We start from the raw sequence: 22,543 nt of genomic DNA, 5'->3' as shown, positions 1-22,543 counted from the left end.
TAGGTAATTTAAGATTAAATCACATAAAAGGGAAAATGCAAAGAAATAAATTAACCAAGGCAAACAAACAAAGTTTCATTCTACTGAAGTGTTCAGAGGTACATTATCAGTTGACGCATTTCAAAAGTCAGAGGAACTTCATCTTGTCTGATTTGAATTGTTTCTGTGGAATAAAAGCTTTCTGACAGACTGGTGTATCAAGCTCTTGGCACTACAGAAAGCTTTCTGAACTTCAAATGTTTTTCTTGTTTGGAGCTAATCTTCTACAGCACCTGGAAAATTCAGAACTCCTATGAAAATATGCTATGTCCCATTAATTCAGTGGGAATTTTTCAAGAAATCAAAAATTAAAGATAGAATTATAAAATGTGTATTTTTTCCTTGTCCTTTTCAAAACTCATTTGAATAAGAAACACCTAACGAAGTAATATAAAAGAGATGTGGTAATAGGCCACAGTTTGGAAAGGAAGCCTTAAAGAATAACCAAGAATAACTGCTGCTTTTAAAAGCCAGATACAGTCTTACCAAACACTTCTCAGGCATACGTAAAAGACCTCAAAAACCTGAGGACTGTTTAGTGGTTACTGTCTTCCAATTGCCCACATCCACACACACCTGTGCACAAAGCTTCTTCAGATCCATCACACAGACAACCCAGGCTACTTGGTCTGGTGATAACAGGTCTAAAAGAAGTTTGAAAGCCAAAGAAAGTTGTTACAAACCAGTCCCACAGTCCACAGATTATGCAGCAGCTATGTAAAAAGAAAAAGGCATCTTGAATACCCAGAGGTTGCAATTTTGATTGTTTGCAAAACCACAGACAAAACAGTATTTTCCTACAGTTTAAGAGGAGTCAGTCAGCATTGCTCAACCTTCCCTCTGTGGACAAGGCATACATATTGGATTGTCATGTCACCTTAGAAGCCCTGTTACCCTTCTTCATCTCTTTTATACGAAAAGGATTAATTTTGCAGCAGCAGCTAGACTGCTGAATTGTTGCAAAAGGTGGACCAAAAGAGCATGGAGCAACTTCACCTCTATTGTCTACAGCCAGGCTTGGTACAACATACATGGAAATATTTACCATGAATACAAAGATATTCTGTATATTTCAGCTCATTTAGGTATCTACTGGATTTACTGAGTAGATGTTAACAAATCAAAGGGACTTGTCAAAGAAATTGAAGCCGTGAAAAAGGCCAAAATAATAACAATAGTGTTACTTAAGCTATTCTTACTAGCAGACATGAGTCTGTTCAGATAAAGGAACTGCTTACTCTTTCCGAAGCTAAAAATTAAAGGGAGAGGCTAAAAATGTCCCAGCAGCCTGCTTCTAGTAGAGGTGACTGCAAGGGGGCAGGGCAAAGCATGCTGATGTCTGGAAGGACATTGCTAAACATGTCTCAGGCTGCTACCACTGCCTCAGCACAGACATCCCTAAAGGAGCAATCATCTCAGCCTTCCCTTCACCAGGCCTACCCATGCTGAAGTCTTAAATTTTCCTTCAGAAGCTATGTCCTGACATTCCACTAAACCTCTTTTCCACCCCAAACAAGCCTGAACAAACCTTTTTTGGTCATGTAATCAGACTCTGGAGTGCTTCATCTGATAAATTTGCATTCATACCTTTTATAGTTGAATTATTTCACCCCTGGACAGAAGAAAATACCTTTTTTTTTCCTTTGTAAACTCTCCTATTGTCCTCTTCATAGCAGATTAGAACTGTACTGTACAAACCATCAACAGAGCTCAAGTCAAGGATTTTAGAGCCGTCTGTTCAGCCATGCTCCAGCTCTACATGGCACAAGGCACTGTTTATGGAGGAAAGTACATCTCCTAGAGAAATATGGCTCACAGTAATAAGTTTTAACCTCTTTCTAAGACAAAGTGTCACAGATCATCAAAACAGGAAGAAAATGAGCTACAGTTACCTTACTCACAAAGGAATAGCAATCTGCTTTAACAGTGCTGTAATAGATGTTAAGGATAGCCATAACGTATCCCAGCAGAGTATCTTTGGTATTTGTGTAATTTGACATCATACTTAGTATATAGCCTGTACTCAAGGCTGAAAAGTAAATGGGTAAAGCGGCTGTATGGCATTTCTTACTCAAGTATTTTGTATGACAGATATACAGCCAGCAGAGGTATTTGCACCCAAGATGGAAGAGAGCAGGAAAGCATTAATGAAGAAACAGAGGTGTGAAATCCTCCATGAGGGAAAGGGTCAATTTATTAATACAAATAAGTACGAACCAGGCTGAGATTCAGCTGCTTCAGGTTGTTCGAGGTGCAGGCTAATTCTCTTCTCATTAGATCATAGTCAAATATGGCATAATGGTGGCTGGTCTGTGTACACAGGTGGAATCCTGATGTCAGCTAGCATTGATTGTCAATGGCTAAAGCCTTTATTATTATTATTGTCTTATTTTTTATATAAGTACTGAATTTCAGAATTATTATTTCAGAACAATTTACTGTGTTCTATTCACACTTATTTCTAAGAATAGAACTACCTGTGAGTGTTACAGGTGTCTATGCAACTATAAGTTTATTAAAAGGATGAATGAAATTTTTGAGTTAATACTGAGCAAAAAACCTTCCAACACTGTTAAGGATAGAGGAAATCATTTTTTTTTCCCTCCACTGACCAGCCATTTCACATAATGACCAGATCAGGTTTCACACCACCTTACTACTTGGACATCAGCAAGATCACTGTGACACCACAGACGTCACTAGCAAGTATGTAAATTCTCTGCTCTAAATACCATCTATTATTAACTGGCTGTATTCCCTGTCTAATCAAAACCAGACTGCTATCAAGTTCCCTAGAAAGAAAAAAAAAAAAGAATTCCCTGTGCTCTGAAACGTGATACACTATAACAAGATATTTTATTAGGTTAACACTAGCACAGGAACACAAGCCATTTAGCTCTCTTGTCTTGTCAGGAGTTTCCGTTTCAGATATCCACTTCGAAAAGCAAAAGCCCACTCATACACATCTTTGCTCAACCCCACAAGATCCCCATGATGCAGTTTTCATGGGAGTCTCAGCAGGGCGCTCAACAAATATTCATCTGAATGTAGGCATAGACAAGTCAAACACATGACACAAATCTTAATAGACACATTTCTAGGGAAAAAAATAAATAAATAAAAGGTCTCAGGGGAAGATACTCCTTCATTTCTACTTAGGACAGGAGCATGTGCTTTTTTCCTTCTCCAGCTGGCTGGCAGCCTTTAGTTGGGAAATTTTTCCTATTTCCTAGTTCTAGCCTACCTTATCTTCTAACCCAGAACAAGATAAAAAAGCAGAACTATAATTCCTATTGAAGAAGAAATGTGCAGCCTTTCATTAAACCACATTTTTATCTTTAGCTGCCACAGGTGACAGGAAAAAGGGAAGAGAAAGAAGAAAGAATTCCTGATCTGTGGTTTGTTCAGGGTGCAGAAAAAAGAGGACAAAGGCACTTACGTGCCTGGGCTACCAACTGTTCTATACCATATTAAATTAAAATAAATACTGCAATTGTACACAATCCATGTGTTCAGTATGACCTCGCAGGGCTATATCAATTAGATCTGCTACGTCACTCAGGCAAAGGTGATACAGATCTCTCTCTGTATCTGCACAATTGAGGCACGATCACCAGAGCATACGTACAAAGGTCTGGCCTCACTACCTGAAGCTACATCTCTGTTTTGGAGGAAGAACTCTGGAGCGGCATGCCTCCACATGATAAAAGACTTGGCTGCCAGCATTAACTGTGTTTCTGAAAAAAAAATAATAATAAAAATTAAGTAGTTATATCAGACTGCATTAGGATTTAAGAAAAAGAAAAAAGAAAAAAAAGCAGCAGACACCATCAGTTATATTAGTGACTGCTATTAAGAATGCAGAACAGTTAGAGATAATAGGAGAGGTTTGGGAGTAATCCTACCAACACCTTTCTTTTTCTTAAGTGGCAGGGGAAGGAATAAAGCCATAAAACAGGAATCACTTGCTCAGAACACTGTTTCATGGCTCTTTTAGAACTATGGACTCAATATGCTGCATGCAAACTGTCTGAATCAATGTATGGTGAAAAAAATCATTTTCTTTCTTTAATCAGGGTACTAACAAAAAGAAGAATGACTTGGTTTGATCATGTAGCAGTTTCTTTCATACCTGGAATTGACAACAGATAATCCACAATCATCAATGAGATTTCTCTGTGGAAAAGGCAACACTATATTAGCACAGAAAATGTAAAAAAGTTATGTCAAGGGATGCCCAACTACAACTTTTGTTGCTGCAGGATTCCCAGCAAGAACAGTACACATCAAGGCTTAATGTCTAATTGAGATGAAAATGATTATCTAATTGTGTCCATCTACCCTGTTTCACCACGCTTTGATCAGTTTCCACCCTCGATGGAAAGTAAAATAACTACTGGAGGCTCCCTGCTCACCAAGGGTCTGGCAATGCTGAATTTCCCATAATTATCTCTGCAATCTATGATGATGATGATCATTATCATAATTAATTTTTTACTTCTATTTCTTTTACAGACTTGCCTATGTGTTAATGGAACAGGCCCAAAGAATGTAAATACACATAATACAAAATATATTATTTCATAGTAGGAAATACTAGCCAAAGATGACACAATGGGCCTAACCAGCATTAATCACAACAGTGCCTTGGATTGTGACACTGCATATAAACAACCATTTTTCTTCCACAGTCTTGGAAAAAGATATTCTTCTTAGAACCAGATGTAACACATGGTGACCAAACCCCTGTGAGGCCAGCCTGCCTTTCTGTTTTCTGTGTCACAGGACACAGAGTCTGAATGCCTTGTAAATCTCTTCCTCTACATTGTGGAGCATTTCCACAGTCCACATGCTGTCCTCCACCACCTGGCCTACAGCAAATTTACATGGATTCTAAAATTCCCCACAGTCGAATGGACTTACAATTTCATTATACACTGGACTTTTGTACTATAAAATTCCTTCTTGTCCAGAAAAAGGTTGAGCAAACCTAAATGGCTCTTCTTGAACTACTGTAACATAAACGGTAACTGCAAAACTACTATCAAGATTGTAGGTGGTCTATCTTTAGAAATAGCCTAAACTAGAAAGAAAACAAAACAAAAACACATTATCTACCAGTAAGGAGAAAGGGTGTATTAGGAAACCTAGCAAGGGGGAGGGAAGCAGAAGGTAGACAGCCACTAGACAGTCTGATGGGGCACACATTAATAGTCTGCAGGATTACCTTTTAAAGGGAGTTAAAATCATCCTTTAACGAAGAAAAAAAAATGCCAGAGTTAATGCAGCTCATTTTTCTGGGAAAAGACTGCATCATTTTACCAGGGTACCTAACTGTAGCATTTTATCTGCCAGTATTTGCCCAGCACTCTCAAACTTTGAGTTTCTTCTATGGCAAGATTCCCAGAAGGCTATATCACTGAAGTGCCCACAAGAACAGATCTTTGCAGTGGACACACCTAGACAGGACTGATTCCTGTGGGGCCTCAGGAACTGCTGTTTCATAGTGAAGTAACTAGAAGGCTTCGCCCATCCATCCACAGAGGAGGAAGGTGTCAGCTTGCCTCTACCTCCCCTATCCTGCTGAGTTTCTCTGCTGCCTATCTGCAACTTGCACGTTATTTCTTGCCACTCTTTCAGGGAAGTTTATTAACCTTTCTCACCTTGGCATGCGTGATATTTTTCAAGGATGGAGGCAGAAGCCTGTCAGTGCCAGGTAGAAGATTTAGTTAAAGGAAGCAAGTATTTTGGTATAGAACTGATGGTCAGTTACCGGGTAATTAAGAAGAGGAAAACGTGTTCTCTTCGTACATACGCTACAATCCTGGTTCTCCCTTTTATTCAGGTGTCCCACCTACCTGCACTTAATTCCATTACTGTAACAGGCACCCCAGCATGAGGCAGCACACTACACTGTTTTACAAAGAGGCAAGGGCTCTGTGCAGTGGCCTGTCCAGGAACAGCAGCCCATGTCCTCCTCGAGTCTCCCACTGACTCTCCTTCCACTGTCAGGAAGGAAAAACAGATGTTTTAAATATTTGTTTGCAACTTTCTGGCAAGAAAACATGAAAATGTCTCTAATTTTGGGTAACTCGGAGATGATCTAGAAAAAGCAAGATACTTATTTTAAAATAAAAGTGGAGGAACAGGCACGAACAGCTTGTCCCACTCTCCTGTTATGTTCAGAGAAGGAACTTTCTGCATTAGGACAGTATTTGAAGAGACCGCTGCTAAGCATCCTAGCTGGATCCAGACCTACCTATCAATTTTGGTTAGAATAAAGAATATCTGCAAAGACTGACAGACCAAACACAACGTGTCTCAGGTGTAACAGTAACACAAGTCTAAAAAGGTATGCCAGTTATATCTGTCCTAGCCAAAGGGTTTGACACCTCCTTCAGCCACAAAGGAAACAGAGGTTAGGGAAAGCTCTAGCTCTAACACTGCCACTAGTTGAACTGCTTTGTGAGTTTTCTTCTTTTTTTCTCAGTTTGGCTTAGGTCACATGGGTGAAAGCTTTCCAGTGGATCAGCGTAGTAGATGGACCAGGCAACAGCAACATACGGGGCATGAAGACCACTGGTCTCAGCAGCAACACCACTAAGTGAGTACATGATTTCAAACCACTTGACTGCAACATTTATGGGGATGGTTTTAAGGTGAAAATACTTTGATACCATCTTTGTGCATCACCTGTCAAACACCAGCAACAAATCCCACTGGCCAAAGCTTATCTGAAAATAGTATTATATTGCCAACAAGCAGTTCTGGTAGACCACGAATAACCAGTAAGGGCAGCAGATCTGGGAGTATTTCAGGCTAGCCAATGTGAAGGACTTCAGTACAAAGAAAATGTCTGTTCAGATTCATGAGGTATGCATTTACACATGGCACAATTTTTTATTTTTATTTTTTTTAACTTAGAGCATGTATATAATTTAACTAAAGTATGAAAAAAAAAGAAAAAAGTAGGAGCAATTAAAAACAATTATCATGAACAAATGGAGGTTGTCCAGATCAGAAGTCTCATTTCTCGCACACCTCAAATTTAAATGTTCCACGTTGCAATCCTAGCCTTCTTTTCAGATCACACAGTACAATTGCCCCTTAAAGAATAACAAAGAACTAAGAGGGAAGAATTAAAAAATACGATACTTAAAATGCATTAACAGGACAGAATGTGAATGTAAGCACACATGTACATCTTCTTCCTCCTCAAAAACAAACAGCAGCAAAAACAAACAGCAGAAATTTAGCTGCTGGAAAGGGGTTGATCTGTATCAGATGATACAGCTTTTAATGAGTAATAAATAACCTCCACTTACCTCTGTGCATATTCTATTTCTCTCAAGTAATATCATTAAAGACAAAAGTTAGTGTGCTGTGATTACATGCAGGTCAGCCAAATAATTATCTTTTAACTTATCAGTTGACAAATAATTATGAGTTAACATCTGTTATTACAGCATAATACAGAGAAAAACACCATAAAAGTCGCTTTCTGTCTTTTCCCAGAAGTACATAATTTGCTTGTAAGCATTTTCTACTGCTTTCAGTAGCGCATTTTCCCCAGGATCTACAACCTATTTTAGCTCAAAAAAAAAAAAAAATCTAAAAGATTCTACATCTTTCAAAGCCTCAGCTCTTCATTTCTTTAAATTAACTGGACATTACCTTGTGCCGGCAACTGTAAGAGGACAGAACATGCCACTTAATGTTAGCAATATCTTACCATTCAGTCACTCAGTACCCTGCCCTCACATAGACAGACTTAATGGTCTCAGGACAAATACTGCCTGTAGTGGAAACCAGAAAATATTACCCTAACTGACCAGAAACAAGTATGTGTGAGATGAGAAGGATGCTGACACTGAATATGAAGTGCTCCTTATTACACCTCTGCCACTTCTCTTTAATACACTGCCTTTTGTTTTCAGAGATACAACTTCTGTTCCACCAGCAGTCCCTGCAGTACGGCTAACAGCTCCTTAGACAAGCTGAGCACCACCACAAATGTCCCAAATAACACACCACAAGTCAGAGAAATAAATGTCTTCTGAAGACAACACAATGGTTAACTCTCTTTTGGTGCCAGGCCATCCTAGAACATAGTGGTCATTGAAGACCACCTGGAAGGTGTTTTCTGATCATGAACTTTTGGCTCACTTGGGAAGAACTCCATTTAATGATGAACTTTCCATGCACCACTATTTTGGATGTGGATAATGACAGCACACATCTTCCGTTCAGTGATACCTCTGGGGTTGTTCAAGCCCCAGAGATGAGCTGCATGCTTTGCAAAGAAGACATGCGTGTCACCAAATATGCTAGAGAAGTCCATTTTCTACATCTATACGAATGTATTTAACTCTGTGTAAAGTTTCCTGAGTCACTAGCAGATAATCTTCTCAGATTTAACCTTGAAACAAAATAAATAAATAAATAAATAAATAAATGGATACTTGTACAGCTTCAATCTGTCACAGGAACCTATCCTCCAGGGAACTGTTATGCTGGAGGAAGCTTATGGAGCCACAAAGTCCATCTCTAAACTGAACAACATTTTAGGCATTCCTTTGGGAAGTGCATATTAGCATATACATAAATCTCTCTCCCCTGTGCATTGGAAAATGCTAAAAGATTCCATGAGCCTCCACAATTCTGCAAGGATTTTTTTTTTTCAAGCAGAAGCCAGCACGAGCCCTGTTGGTTGCACACTGTTTCCTGGAAGTACATGAAGGGAAAGAACACCCCACCCTCCCACCCTGACATGCACACGCTTATTTAAGATATTTCAAAAAAAAAAAATCTTCAGTGATTTAACTTTTGCTAGCTCAGCTCCGAGTGAAACAAAACCAAGTCACGGCCCTTGTTCTTCATCTGAACAATCCCACCTGCAGATTAACTTCAAACAAACCAAAGTTACTTAGTTTCTGACGTTAAGTCACCATCAAATAAACACAATGCTTCTTCAGGGATCCACTTCTCAGTTAAAGTAGGATTGGCAAATAAATTCTAACTTTGTTTCCAGCTGTGAAATGTTTAAGTGATTCTCTAGTTTATGACAAAACATTTCAACATCTTCCACTGTATTCCACAACGCCGGGTGTTTTTACCCTCCTGCTGCCCAGGTTAGAATTGCTGAAAACTTTGTAGCCAAAGACCACCATGCTGCCCCCCACACGACACCTACATTCTTCTGAACAGCAGAAGCTGAGGGCTAGGAAAAGGGCTGTAGTTAGGGAGACTTCTCCATTTATGACACTGGTTAAGACTAACCTCACTTCTCAAAGCACACTAGATCCAACTCTGAAAGATTAAATGCTTGAGGACAAAGAAGAGCATCATGTAAAAAATCTGATGATAAATTCTCTCTAAATCATCAGATTCCTGGCCCCATTCTTAAGCACGGAATCAGATATGGATCTTGTATACCTGAAAAGCTTTGTTAGGTTCATTGGCACAGTTCTGTGGTGGGGATCAGGACCCAAGGCTCGAAGTAAGAGGGCTCTGAAGTTTGGGGAGCTACACCTCCCTTGTTACGTGAAGTCTCTGATGTGGCTACACCACATGGGACAAAGGACATTCAGAAGAAACCTGGGTTATTGCTGCTCTCCAACCAGAAAGTTATTTCTGGCAACAGATTTCACCGTGATATGTATTTTGGGGATACAGCTGCTTGGGGATCAGGGACACAACGCAAAAAAGAACCAAACCCACAGACCTCTGCAGACTTTCTTTCCAGAAAAGGCGCCAGTTGCTGGTAAGTTGCTCTCTTGGAGTCTGTTTAAGATTAAATCTTTGTGCAGAGTTTTCTTCCGGGAGGAAAACCCCCAAAGAAAGGGAGAAAGCGACTCCCCGCCCTACGCCCCCTTCTTGGCGAAAAGCTGCGGGTTTTCCAGCGCCTTCTTTCCCCGGTGCCAAACTCCTCGCACATCGACGGCCATCACCGCGGGGTGGCAAGTGGCCGGGGGCACTCGCCACCTCCCTCCCGGGCTAGCCAGGGACCCGTCCCGCCTCCCCTACATCTCCCGTCCCGAGCAGAGGCCGGGGCTCCCCGCTACTCACAGCCGCAGGGCGCCCCTGCCTTCCCGCCTGCCGCCGGCCCGCCCAGCCTTCGGCTCCTCCGCCTCGCAGCGCTGCTCTGTCATGAGCACCATGGGCACGGCTCTGCCCGCTGCCTCTCGGCGATCAGCCGCCGCTTGCCGGTCGGGCTGGGCCGGGCCTGGCAGGGCCGGGCCGTGCTGCCCCCGCCCCGGGGCGGGCGGTGAGGAGGCGGATACGGTGTTACGGAGGCTGAACGAGCAAATGGCCTCCGCGGGGCTTTGTACGCGTGTGGAGGCGTTGAGGGGAGGCGCTGAGGGGCGGCCCGGGACCGGGCTAGCCGGCCTCCCCCCGGTTGGATATTCCTTCCACCTGCCAGCTTCCCCTGGGATTTTCGCTTTCCTTTCTTTTACGGCTGGTTTGTCAGCCCCGGTAAATCACCGAGTGTTGTGTAAAATCAGACAAAAAGTAACAGCTTCCACCCCCCACCCGGTGCTCGTCAGGTCGAGGGGGCACTTGCTTGCAGCCCGGCAGAGTTTGGTGCAAGCCATCTTGCGTGGCAGGCACGAAATATGAGCACACACGTATGGGGGAAAATGCTTTCCTTATCTGGTTAAAACCTGACAAATAGTTCAGTTTGAGGAACTAGTGTTTCCACGAAGCACTGCAACGCAGAAGGACAGAGTCTGTGGTTTTAGGGACGTAATCTAAAAAAGGCCAACCTTGGAATGAAAGTTCAAAATAACATCTCTAGGAAAAGGTCAATTTTCATGGCTTAATGCATTAGAATATATCAATGGAATTAATAATAGGTTTATCACATTTTCTTCACCTACACCCATCTCAGCCACCAGATTCGCGGGAGGTAAGGGCAAAACACATACAGAACTGTGGTCTCTTTGTGGATATCAGAGTAGGATATAGATGCTAATGTATCATCCAGTGGCATTAATAAGATTCATAGATGGTTGACACTTGCACAGTATTTTGAAAAGTGAAAGAACTAAGCATTATGTAATGTTGCAATATATTCAGGAAATGGCTAAAGAAAAACAAGCGTCAAAGGTTAAAAGGATCAGGACTGCCAAAACTGGTTGGACATCCTGCAGAAAATGTGAGATTAATTTCTGGTCTTAACTAGACTAGATGAGTTTTGCTAGCTCCAGTCCTATAAAATGTAAACTCTATGCACCAAGCTGTGTGGAAAGTAAGAATTTTTAAATAGTTGTATTTCTGGGAGAAACCGTTAACTAATATTTATGTATAACAATGTGAAAATGAAGGCATGTGTAGAAAAACAAATGAGCTGTAGTTATAGGAAACATTACCCTAACCTGTTAGGTTCTGTATCTGTGAAACTTTGCTGCCTTATCCTCCCCTGTGCAGCACCTGAGCTGGTTTGGCATTCCCTCTGTCACCACTGCATGCCAGACACTACCTGTGGCTGTATAGCGGTGTCCTGTTTATGGAAAGGAAAACAGAATAGGCCCCACTTCAGCTGTATGGGCTGTGAGTAGACCTGGAGCTGAAAGGCAGGGTTGTCTTCCTGTGTCTGATAGGATCCAGGACCCTGTGCTGGGATGCAGCAACCCATGTGAGGCTTCGGGTTCCCTGGGAATTATTGTGTCAGTGAGCACTACCACAGCATGCACTAGCAAAAACCCAAGCACACTTACTGCAATCCTTGATGTCTAAAACCAGCAGAAAAAATGGCTACTTTCCCTTTGTCTTGTTTTTGAAGGCCTTTCATTACTGGGATGCACTGAAAATGTATCAATTACTATTTTAGTTTTCTTGTGTAGCTCTGCTCCCTCCAGCAGAATAATGCTGATTTACAGTAGGTGAGAGTCTAGCATTTAGATATTTGAACAGATAAAATCATTTGCCTTTTGAATACTTTGGCTTTCAATCTCTGACAGATTCAGCTACAGCAGAGAAATGCTACTGCTGCCTGTTTTGCTCACTCCTCTCCAGAGATTTCTGCCTCGACCACGGTGGTTAAAAAACTGGGAAGAAGCTGCTTGGCCCCTGCAGCTTAGTCTCTGCCGTTGTAGTTTCAGCCAGCTCCGTTCTCAAGGTATGCAAAACATTCTGCACTGAATAGTCAAGGTATTTACTGTAAAAAGAAAGTGGCATTCAAATTGATGCCTGCAGCATAGACACTAAAAGTGAATCCTTACTAGATACTTTATCCCATATCATGGTATCTTAACCCTTGTCAGAGACTTGGTTCTGGCAAGTTTTCATACATGCCTCTCTAGTGATTCTTCCATAGTTTGTTATTCTCCTTTAATATCAGTGGAAGTAATAAGCAATGGTTCTAGCTTGTTGTTTTTGGAGGATTTGAAAAAGAAACTCTGTGGCCAACCTTTGCCAAAATGTGCACAGTGCAGTAACTCCAGAGCAAAGCGACATATTCCAGAGTGATAAAAATCGTGAATGCCAGAATTCTCAGTAGTAGAGAGTGAGAGTAGTAGTACGAGAGGTGTTATATTAAACTATCAAATGTGCAGCTGGTCATGTGCGTGCAATATTCTCAAAAGCTTTGTGCTTTTACTTTTATATGCTACAGCAAGTCTTAAATATGCAAAAAATCACAAAGGAGCCTTTACTGTACAGGTATAATTGCTGGTGTATAATAGATATGGTAAAGTGAATATGTTAAGATGAAGCCATCAGCAACAGAGACCTGTTGTGTGAAAATCTGAACTATTATTCTAGCTGGTGAAGTTCAGATTGGGGAGAGAAAAAGAAATTAGTGTGTTAAAATTTCTGATTACTGTTTAATACCTGCAGCACTAGTGATGCCAGGTAGGCAAAAATTGACATGCTTTTGCTCTGAAGAGTCTAAACTAAAGGGTCAAAGTTTCAAAGGAGGTCAGGAATACCTTTTTCAATAAGTAGGACCTTAAAATTATGTATAACACAGCGAATGAAGAAAAACTAGAGCTGAAATACTAGGAAAAGCTTTTGTTAAAAAAAAAAAAGATACATATGAAAAAGGTAAAATTGAACTGGGAGAGACTCACCAAGTCATCAAGTTCATTCCCTATCCCTATTACAGTGTGTACTATCATCATCCATAGGAAGTCCTCCTTAATCTCCGCTTGTCTTGAATGACATGAGGAAGGGAAGGGTAAAGGGGCCCAATGAGACACACCAGGAAGGTCAGTATATAACAGCAGTAGGACTACCACCCATGCCTAGGGATTCTTGGATAGGATATTGCCAATGAAAGATTAAAAAAAAAAAAAAAGACAATCTAGCTGGAAATAAACTGGGTCAGAGATTGTGATAATCAGCATTATTTAACTTGTGTTTTTATTTCAGTACGGTAATTACGGATATTCATAAAGTATTTCTCAGTTTTTATGGTGGATATCAGCATGCCTAATGTGAGCAAACTTCCTTGGGACAGAACAAAGCAGCAAACGACTACAGTGACATACAGGGATATATATACATGACTACAGTATATATTGAGCACATATCTATCTACTCAGTAGAGAATTATTCTGTACTTGTTTGTGCCATTCCTCCTCCTAAGTCCACAAGTTTTGCTCTGAAAGGTAAAAGCCAGAAGTACTCTTCTATCTGTTCCTCTCAGTGTTACAGTTGATTTCCATGTTAAGAAAATTTTGAGTTTAAGACTGCGTAAAACAACTTTCTAGGAGATGGATGTCCCCATGTTGAAGATGAATTTGAGTACCTAAAGCTTGGTCTGGTGTCTTCTGCATAATTAATGAAGTGTGCTATCTGAAAGACTGTACTTTAATGTTTCATTTGCAATACTAGATGCAGAACAAAAGCTTTTCTACTTTAAGCTGAAAGCAAATCTGATCTAAAAGAGAAGCCTGTACTTCAGTAAGTGATGATTAAAATAACATGGAATTTATCTCTCACAGCATATATTATTCTTTCATATCCTTTGTCTGTTACAATTTTCAGTACAAAGTCAAATAGTAGAGAACTTGTAGGTAAATTTGGCTATTATATTCAGTGCAATGAATTTCCAAACCGTAGTGTTACAGTCTAAATGCTTTCCATGAATGGTGATTTTTATCAGAAATGTCAATTGGAAAAGTTTCTCAAAAATGACAAAATCAGGTGCAATAAAAAAAAAAAAAGATATAAAAAGATACAGCCTTTATAGTACGTCAATACTGGTACTTTTGAACGGCAGACCACATCTCAAGTTAAGTCTTTTCTTCAGTTTTCTATATAATACTCTGCATTGTTAGGATTCTGTAAAAGATACTCAAATGTCTTGGGAGCCATTAAGTGATGAAAGAATCATTAAATAAATCCTTATATTGCTCTGTGGAAATACAATAGGAAAGTAGATGTATGATAAATAGCATATGACTAGGAGCTGTGGTAGTATGAGACACAAGTTAGACACATTTGAGAAGATGTTGAAACAGTAAGAAAAATTCATTTCCAGAATGTATGTAAACCACCTGCAGGCCACAGTGAAATGACTTACAGCTTGGGAGGGGCAGACTGCAAAAGAGAAAAAAAAAAAAATATGCTAAAAGAGTGGTGCAGCACTGGAGGTTACCCAAATAAGCTGTAGACTGTCTATCTTTGGAGGTTTTGAGTCTCAGCTATACAAAACCACACCTGACCTGATTTAGTGTTGGTGATACTCCTGCCTCAAGCAGGAATGCTCAGAAACATCTGCAAATCACTCAGCATACTTGAAGTGTGCTCAAAATGAATGGAATAAACCAACATTGTAAACAGTCAGTAGAAGACAACTAGTGCCAGAACAGAGTGAGAGTTTTGTAAAGGCTAAAAGGCAGTTTTGGCCAGCTGATCCCCATTCCCTGCCTGGATTAAGATTTTCATAATTTATTCATTTTTAAAAGTGTGAGCTTGCTTTATAGAGACCTCTGGCAAGTGATAGGTTTCATCTGATCATTTTGCTACAAGTCATATCAACTTATACATCTCTGTTTTTGTTTAAAGGAGCCTGTGTTGGTTGTACTGCCCTTCAGATAGGGAAGCACCTGGGGCACGTGAACTAGGCTGGCTTTACAGCTAGCTGGAGCATTTCTCACCACAGACAGTGAGGCATGCTGAGGCTGTTCGTTGTGGCTGAATACTGAAGGAAGTGGATGCAGCAGACTACACTGCAAGTATGCATTGTAGCGGCCAGCAGGAAAAAGCAGAAACATTTTCACAGAAAATTTATGGGGTATTAGTAATATGATGTCAGCCTGCCTCGTAGTGAATGTATAATAATATTGCATATGTACTACTTCAGCACATTCGCTGTTATTTCAATACCAATGCCCTTCACACAACTTCCTGCGTAAAGTCATTGAAGACGCGCTGCACACTTACACAATGCATCAAAAGAAAAATATGGAAAAGGGGGGTTAATGGCTATATGCAGCCTCAGAAAAGCACAGTGGAAGTGGTAAAGCAAAGGAACATTCCTCTCTCCCCAAATCATTCATGGCAACTTTCTCATATTCTGAACACAGCAGCCTTGGTACATGTAGTAGTTCATTCTTGCTCTCTACGAGATGGCATTCAGCCAGCTGGCACTGCTGAAAAGCACAAGTCACTGTCTCCTCATATTTCATGAGAAAAAAAGCAGTCATAGCATATTTCCCAAGCAATACATTGCCCTGGATGCTTCATGGATGGCACTGTTAGAATGCGGTGATGCCTAGATCTTGACACTTGTAACGAAAGTACCAAATCCCATGGCAGTAAAATTCATTTATTTTCTGCATTTATGACCATCATTTAATGCTTTGGCCAGCTAGGCAGGAAGAGCTAAGTAAAAATATCGCTTCTTCTACTGTGGTGGATCAGCTTAGCTTGATTTGTTTGTAAATATCCAAAGGAAATCCAGGGTGTCATCCACGTGTCACTTTTCTTTGTGTAAATTATGTGGACAAAATTTTCAATCCAGGTGCACCAGTACGTTACGGCATCAAACAGATTACGTGTCTAATGAATAATGTGCATGCATGTATGCGGTTTTTATATCTGTGTGTCATACAGGAGTGTATATATACATACACCTTCTTGGACCACATATACATGCATTTACACATTCAATGTACATCTAAATTTGGTGATCACTTTGTGAAGAGAATCATTCAGTCATCTGGCAGTCTCTGAAGAACAGCAGTATGTTAAGTATGTAAGAAAGTGAAAGCTAGCACAGCTTCCTTGAGGATACACTGAATCTTCCAAAAAAAAAAAATAATAAAAAATATATATATATAGTAATATATATATTGTCCAGACTTTCCAGGAGCTTAGAAAGGTATTGCTCTTATCCTGAGGACAGCAAGCTTAAAGTGAGGGGAACAAGAGAACAAGATGACACAAAAAAATTCACGATGCTATGGGTTCTCACAGTCTACATTGGAGGTGGTTGTGAATAATAAGCTGAATGATAATAGTTACTGGATGGACTTGTGAGTTATAAACTGGATGAATTTACTGTTTCATCTCACTCAGAACCAGGAGTTATATTATTCTGAGGAAAATATTACCTAGGTACATCCTGCGTAGGAAGGCCATACAGGGTGAGCACCAAACCCCAGATACAAACCGTTGAACTTTGAAGTGTTTGCTGGTGTTTCAAGTGCTCGTAGTTAAGCTATAAAGACCATGTAATATGCCTTTTGGAGTGTGGTAGGTATGTGCTTATCTCTTTAACTTTACTGCTTGAACTTGTCTGAACTAAGCCTCAGCCTCACAACAGTACATTGAATATGTTTCTGAGGTCTGTAATTTCAACATGGAAGAAATTTTGTTAAAAAAAGTTCACAATCCTATACAAAAATCTTCAGAGAGAAAGCCCAAATATAAGGATCCTTTGTTGTACCCAAACAAAAATGCAACTGCAATAAAACAGTCATTACAGTTTATGTTACAAATTGTGTTACAAATATGTATATATATTTCTCTTATTCTGCTGTAGGAAAAATATTAATGGCAGATCACAGATGGAAAACACTAATATTTAATTAACTGATTTTTGGTGCATCACATTGAGAAATTTCTGAAGATGACAGGTCAAGAGGACCCTTTTGACTTCCATTCCCATGACTATGCCTTTAGAAAACATAATTCTTCCATATTATACTTTTTTTTTTTCTGATTTTTTAATGTTACCTAGTATCAATGAATGCCAATGGCCAATGCCGAACCCCCGCTCCCCCGCACTCCCCCCCCCCTTTTTTTTTTTAAAGTATCTGATATACTTAGATCTTTTATGCCTGCATGCCTGCAGTTGATTGCTGCTAAGGTTGATCTTAACATATTTAGCAGTATGACATTCACAGAGTTCTTGGTCACTAGTTCTGATGTAAATTGCTGAAAAATCATATGTCCTTGTGTTCAAAGTATTTTATTTTTTCAGATTTGTTCTGGAGGTCGGCCAAAAACCAGAAGGCTTGAAGTTTATCTAAAGCTTAGGAGATCTGGATGCAGAATATTGACTCACGTTATAGAGATAGGTTCCAATGGGGAGGTTGAAATCCCCATTTTTTGGCCAATATTTTGTTTGAGACTACTGGAAAATGTTTCATTCTAATGTCAGAGTAATTCAATACATTCATACTGATAAAATGCTTCATATACATGTGTCCACATCTCTTTCTGATCTATTATGCATGGGTGACACCTCAGCTATAGCTTCAGAATCATAATTTGCTTCTGAAATCAGTTCTGCTCTGTGTCAGGAATAACATGCTGCCATGGTGATAAACTGTGAGTTCCCTAGTCTGAAATGTTAATAACCCCATGGATGCTGGAAAATTTGTGCTCATCTGCATGGTGCCAATTACAGTGAGGTGCAAACGGAAGTGTATAATAACTTGGCTATATTGGCAGTTTTGGGCCTGAGGCATGAATAATTAGGATGAACAGGAGCAATCATTAATACAGTTAAATTGCCTCTGTGGATACATCTTCATTTATGGGAGATATCCTTTCAGAAAACAGGATGGTATTGAAAACAGCATGTAAAACCACAGAGTCTGCATTTCTTTTTCCCAAGAGTTGTTCCCTTGATTTTTCGTGTGCCTCATTTTAGATAAGCATATAATGACTGCATCAAACACATGAAAAGCAAGTTCAGTGAGAACAAGCCCAGTCCAGCTGCTAAGCTCACAGTGTGCAATCATGCATGCTTCTTATTAGATTGCCTTGTATTTACAGCCTGTTATTCTGTATTTTCTGCTGATGGAGGTATAGTTTCACGCAGAGCTTTATGATCATAAGATTCCTTCTTACTGGAGAAGCAGCTGAATAAACTGGATTTCTGGAAGGCCTGCCCCCTGCCACTTGGTACTTGGCAGACAGGTCAGTTATTGAGAAACACAAGGCAAAGGACTCTGTTCTTTGTAAGGGTTGGTCATGTTGCTATCAGAGTGTATATGGTAGCTTTTTGTGTACCAGTTATCTAGCGGTAAATAAAAAGTGGGTAAATCTGTCTGCTCAGAGTTCCAGGCTGGAGAGAGAAAAGAGGGCAAACTTCTTATTGCCCAAACTACAAGTGGTTAAACATAACCTACTTGTGTTGAACCCTCTGTCCACCACTGTATTTATTCTGTACTTACTTGCCTAACTGGAAAATAAGAATAAGAGACGCATAGAAATACGTATGTGGATGTTGTTTTAAAAAGCAAGCGCTAACTAAATACTTCTAGGTAAGAGCCCCTGAGAGCTCTAATTAAAACTTCAAATTTATGGTTCCTTATTGTGTGTTCAGACTATTGGGCATTATCTCTCTGACATTTGAATTGGAAGAAAATACATTATACAGGTATAGTATTAAAAAGCCCAAATAACATTTCACAAGGGGAAAAATGAGGCCAGCAGATTTATTTATACTCGTGACCCAATTAGTGATACAAGCCATCACCCAGCTACAAAGAAATTTAATTTAGTCACACAAAGAATAAATAGAGGTGTTCCCTGCAAATCAGTCTTCAAGGTGGACATGAACAGATACGAAAGACAGAGCTTACTAACGAATTTTCATGTTGGTTAAGGAACAATAAATATTTAATGGTACTTTGAATAGCTTTTTAAAGATAATTTATTCATAATGGGTTGACATAGATAGTGGTGATGTTTACCTGTCCCTCTCCTGCAGTAGATGGGAAGGAATGAATGCAGAGTGCGAGCAACCCTCTGACTCTGCATTTCCTCATTTATCTGTGCTGTCTAAAATGTGCATGATTTGTCCAGAAATCTTCCTTACAATGAACTCTACCTCATTATAAGTTCACAATCCAACAAGTCCACACTTCTAAAGTAAGAAAAGAGATTCCACCTTGAAAATCATTTGTGATTGTTCTATCAGAAAACCCATTAGCAATCTCAACTTACATGAATACTCCTTTTTCTGATGATATCATTTCTCTTGAAACATAATTTAAAAAACATTGTAAAGTTTCCTATAGGCCAAAACATACATCAAAATATTTTGTCAAATTCCGTGTTCTAACCCAGTTTAAATTTGTTTTGTACAGAGACAGTAGATAGTATTTGATAACCTTGCAGAGGTCATTTAAAGACTTGAGTTTATATAGTACTATACACACTCAAAGCCCTGCTTCAGTGTAAAAGTTACACAAAGAGAGAACAACACCCTCCTATCCCCCCCGACAAAATTCTTCTTTACACTCTCCCCTTCCCAGCGCAATCAGTAATGCAAGATAAATTATCAGCTCTGTGTGCATTGCCTTCAAAAATTAAGTTTCCCCATCAGGGTATTTCCACTAGTGTTTGTCCCAGTGCCCTCCTGTGTTGCTGCCCTATCCCTCCTGGCATCAAGTATGTAAAGAGCACCCAAACGCCCCTGAATTTACCTTATAAATACTGATCCAGAACTCTCTGTAGGGCTGACTGGAGGAGGGTCATTACTTGACTTTCGGAAGCTGCTCTGACTTTCAAAATGAAAAACCGAGTCTTCCAAGGAATTCCCTTTTCTCATCATGTTAATGGTGCTAACTGCAGAGTTAGGTAAGTTTGGGTCTAGAGGGATCCTTCAAGCACACGGCCTTTCACTGCTGTAGGAAATGCATTCTTGGTGTGACTCCAGCTTGGACCGGCTTTAAAATCAGTTAATCAGTAACACATTGATGTGACATCACGAGGTTTTTTTCTTTTATACCTGCAGCACTTCATAGATATACTTTGAAACAAATCTCATCAAATTTAGGTGTAGTATGTCTTTGGAAAGTCGATACTAATAACAATAAACTGTTTGGATAAATTTAAGAAAAAAAAAAAAAGACAAGAACTCTTAATTCAAATGATGTTGCATTGCCAGGCTCGTACTAAATGTAGTAATATGATCTGTCAGAAATTCTACTTTGTGAATTACCTGCAGGTCTCTAATTTTCCAAGTTTGAACAACATAAGAGTGTATGTTTCAGAAGTGACTATATCCACCTGTTTTGACATGCCAAAGTCATTATATTGCACTTCTGCAGTAACATATTTGTGCACATGCATGCAGGTAGTTGCCATGAAATAAAGTCATTGCAGTTCTTCTTAAACACAGAAAATCTTTTTAAATCTCAGCGCACCAAACACCAACTGAACAAGGCCAGTTTGCCTAATCATTTTTATTTATTTATTTTCCATAGGAATTGGCAAACATTAACTACAGAATTGCATGGTTTACTGTTTGTTGAAGATGACTATAATGATTAGGTTGGTCAAAGAAATGATAAACAACATTTCTTTAAATTGTGAGCCATCCCATACAACTGAAGTAACACCCCAAGATCTCCAGAACTTCTGCTAATCTTCATTTAGGCTCTGCATGATAATAAGCCCTAGTCTGTGAGACTGAATAAACATGTGGAGTGTAGCTCTCTCTTTCTATTGTCAGCATCTATAAATAGATTATGAAACAATACAAATGCATTTGGACTGTTCTCAAATTTTGCTACTAAGCTGAATGAAATCTAGTCAAAGTATTCTGTCTTTCTGAATGTGTCATTCCCTGTTCACCCCCCTTCCCCCAAGCCCTACCTTCCTAATGACTTAAAACCTGGTTGTTGCATTTTTGAAGATAAAATTCACTTTGAAGTCAGTATTAGCCAAACTGTAATGGACTCTGTAAAGGACGGAAACAACAGGAAGAACAGTAACTATTAAAATACAGGATTAGCATAACAGTCAAGAAGTAAAGGTAAAGATGAAACAGTCGTTTTCTTGGAAGTGAAAATTCCAAATAAATGTGACTCTTTCTTTTCTTGAAAGGAAAAAAAAAAGGAATAATGTACACACTCTTGATCCTCTTAGATATTCCCTGTAAAATGGAACAAATGAAACAGCCTGTATTTAGGAGTGGTGTTCAAGCTGCTCAAAATTTTCCTGAGTTAATTTTTCAGAATGAATGCATCTTTCAGTAGCTATGCTATACATCTTTGCTTCTTGCCATCAGAGCCTTTTTTTTTACTTTGGTTCTGCTTGGTTCTGTATGATCATAGACTACAGGCACAGGGCTGGTGAGCTATGCAGTGTTTCTTTATTCCTATTCCATAAAATAAGTGATATAACCTTCAACACATACAGCAAAGAAAAGCTGTTTTCCTCCTCTAGTCACAAGGAGAATTTGCCTTGGCTCTCTTATTTTGTTGGCATCTACCCACTTGTGATAGCAAGTCCTTATTCTTTTTAAAGAAACAAAAGTCCTTATAACTGAATAGAAAACTTAAGTGACATGGGAGCGGCTGAGGGAGCTGGGGTTTAGTCTGGAGAAGAGGAGGCTCAGGGGTAACCTTATTGCTCTCTGCAACTACCTGAAAGGAAGGTGTGGGGAGATGGGGGTCGGCCTCTTCTCACAGGTAACTAGTGATAGAACTAGAGGGAATGGCTTCAAGTTGTGCCAAGGGAGGTTTAGGTTGGAAGTTAGGAGACATTTCTTCTCAGAAAGAGCAGTCAGGCATTGGAACGGGTTGCGCAGGGAGGTGGTGGAGTCACCGTCCCTGGGGGTGTTCAAGGAGAGGTTGGACATGGTGCTTAGGGACGTGGTTTAGTGGGTGATGTTGGTAGCAGGGGGATGGTTGGACCAGAAGATCTTGGAGGTCCTTAATGATTCTATGATTCTTTGATAGTGAGCTCATAAATTACTAATATGAAATGTTTATCTTAGAAAACACACTATTTGTATATGAAAAAGTAACGAAAACCTTTAATGACAACTGTGTTCACTCTGGACATTAAAGAGCAAGTATAGAGAAAGGGCAATTGAATTTTTTCCTGAATGGATAAGAGCAGGAATGTTTTCAGCAAAGAGCAACCATGACACAGTTTCCTTCCTTAAAGTTTATGTATCCATGTTATTGTCCACAAAACAGTTAAGTACTCTTACTGAACACCCTGACCCTCTCTAAATTACTGTTTTCTGTCATACGCTAACACAGGCTAAGTGTATGCTTTCCAGCCTGCTATAACATGACCA

General features: G+C 39.7%; 1 protein-coding gene across 2 annotated transcripts in view; it reads right to left on the bottom strand.

The window, feature by feature from the left end:
- GRAMD2B (GRAM domain containing 2B) overlaps window positions 1-10,450 on the bottom strand; it is a 32,637-nt gene extending 22,187 nt beyond the window's left edge. Inside the window, exon 1 of one of the 2 annotated variants that reach the window (XM_083816887.1) lies at window positions 10,108-10,450. In XM_083816887.1, the coding sequence (XP_083673013.1) occupies window positions 10,108-10,199 (92 nt within the window). In that variant the 5' untranslated portion in view covers window positions 10,200-10,450. The remainder of the gene's footprint in view (window positions 1-10,107) is intronic. The other variant, XM_083816888.1, reaches the window with a different exon arrangement.
- Between the last annotated feature and the right edge of the window lie 12,093 nt (window positions 10,451-22,543).

The sequence above is a fragment of the Anser anser genome (assembly GCF_964211835.1).
Source record: "Anser anser genome assembly, chromosome: Z".
Lineage (NCBI taxonomy): Eukaryota > Metazoa > Chordata > Aves > Anseriformes > Anatidae > Anser > Anser anser.
The sequence above is the reverse complement of the archived record's forward strand: the minus strand, read 5'-3'. Positions and strand labels throughout refer to the sequence as shown.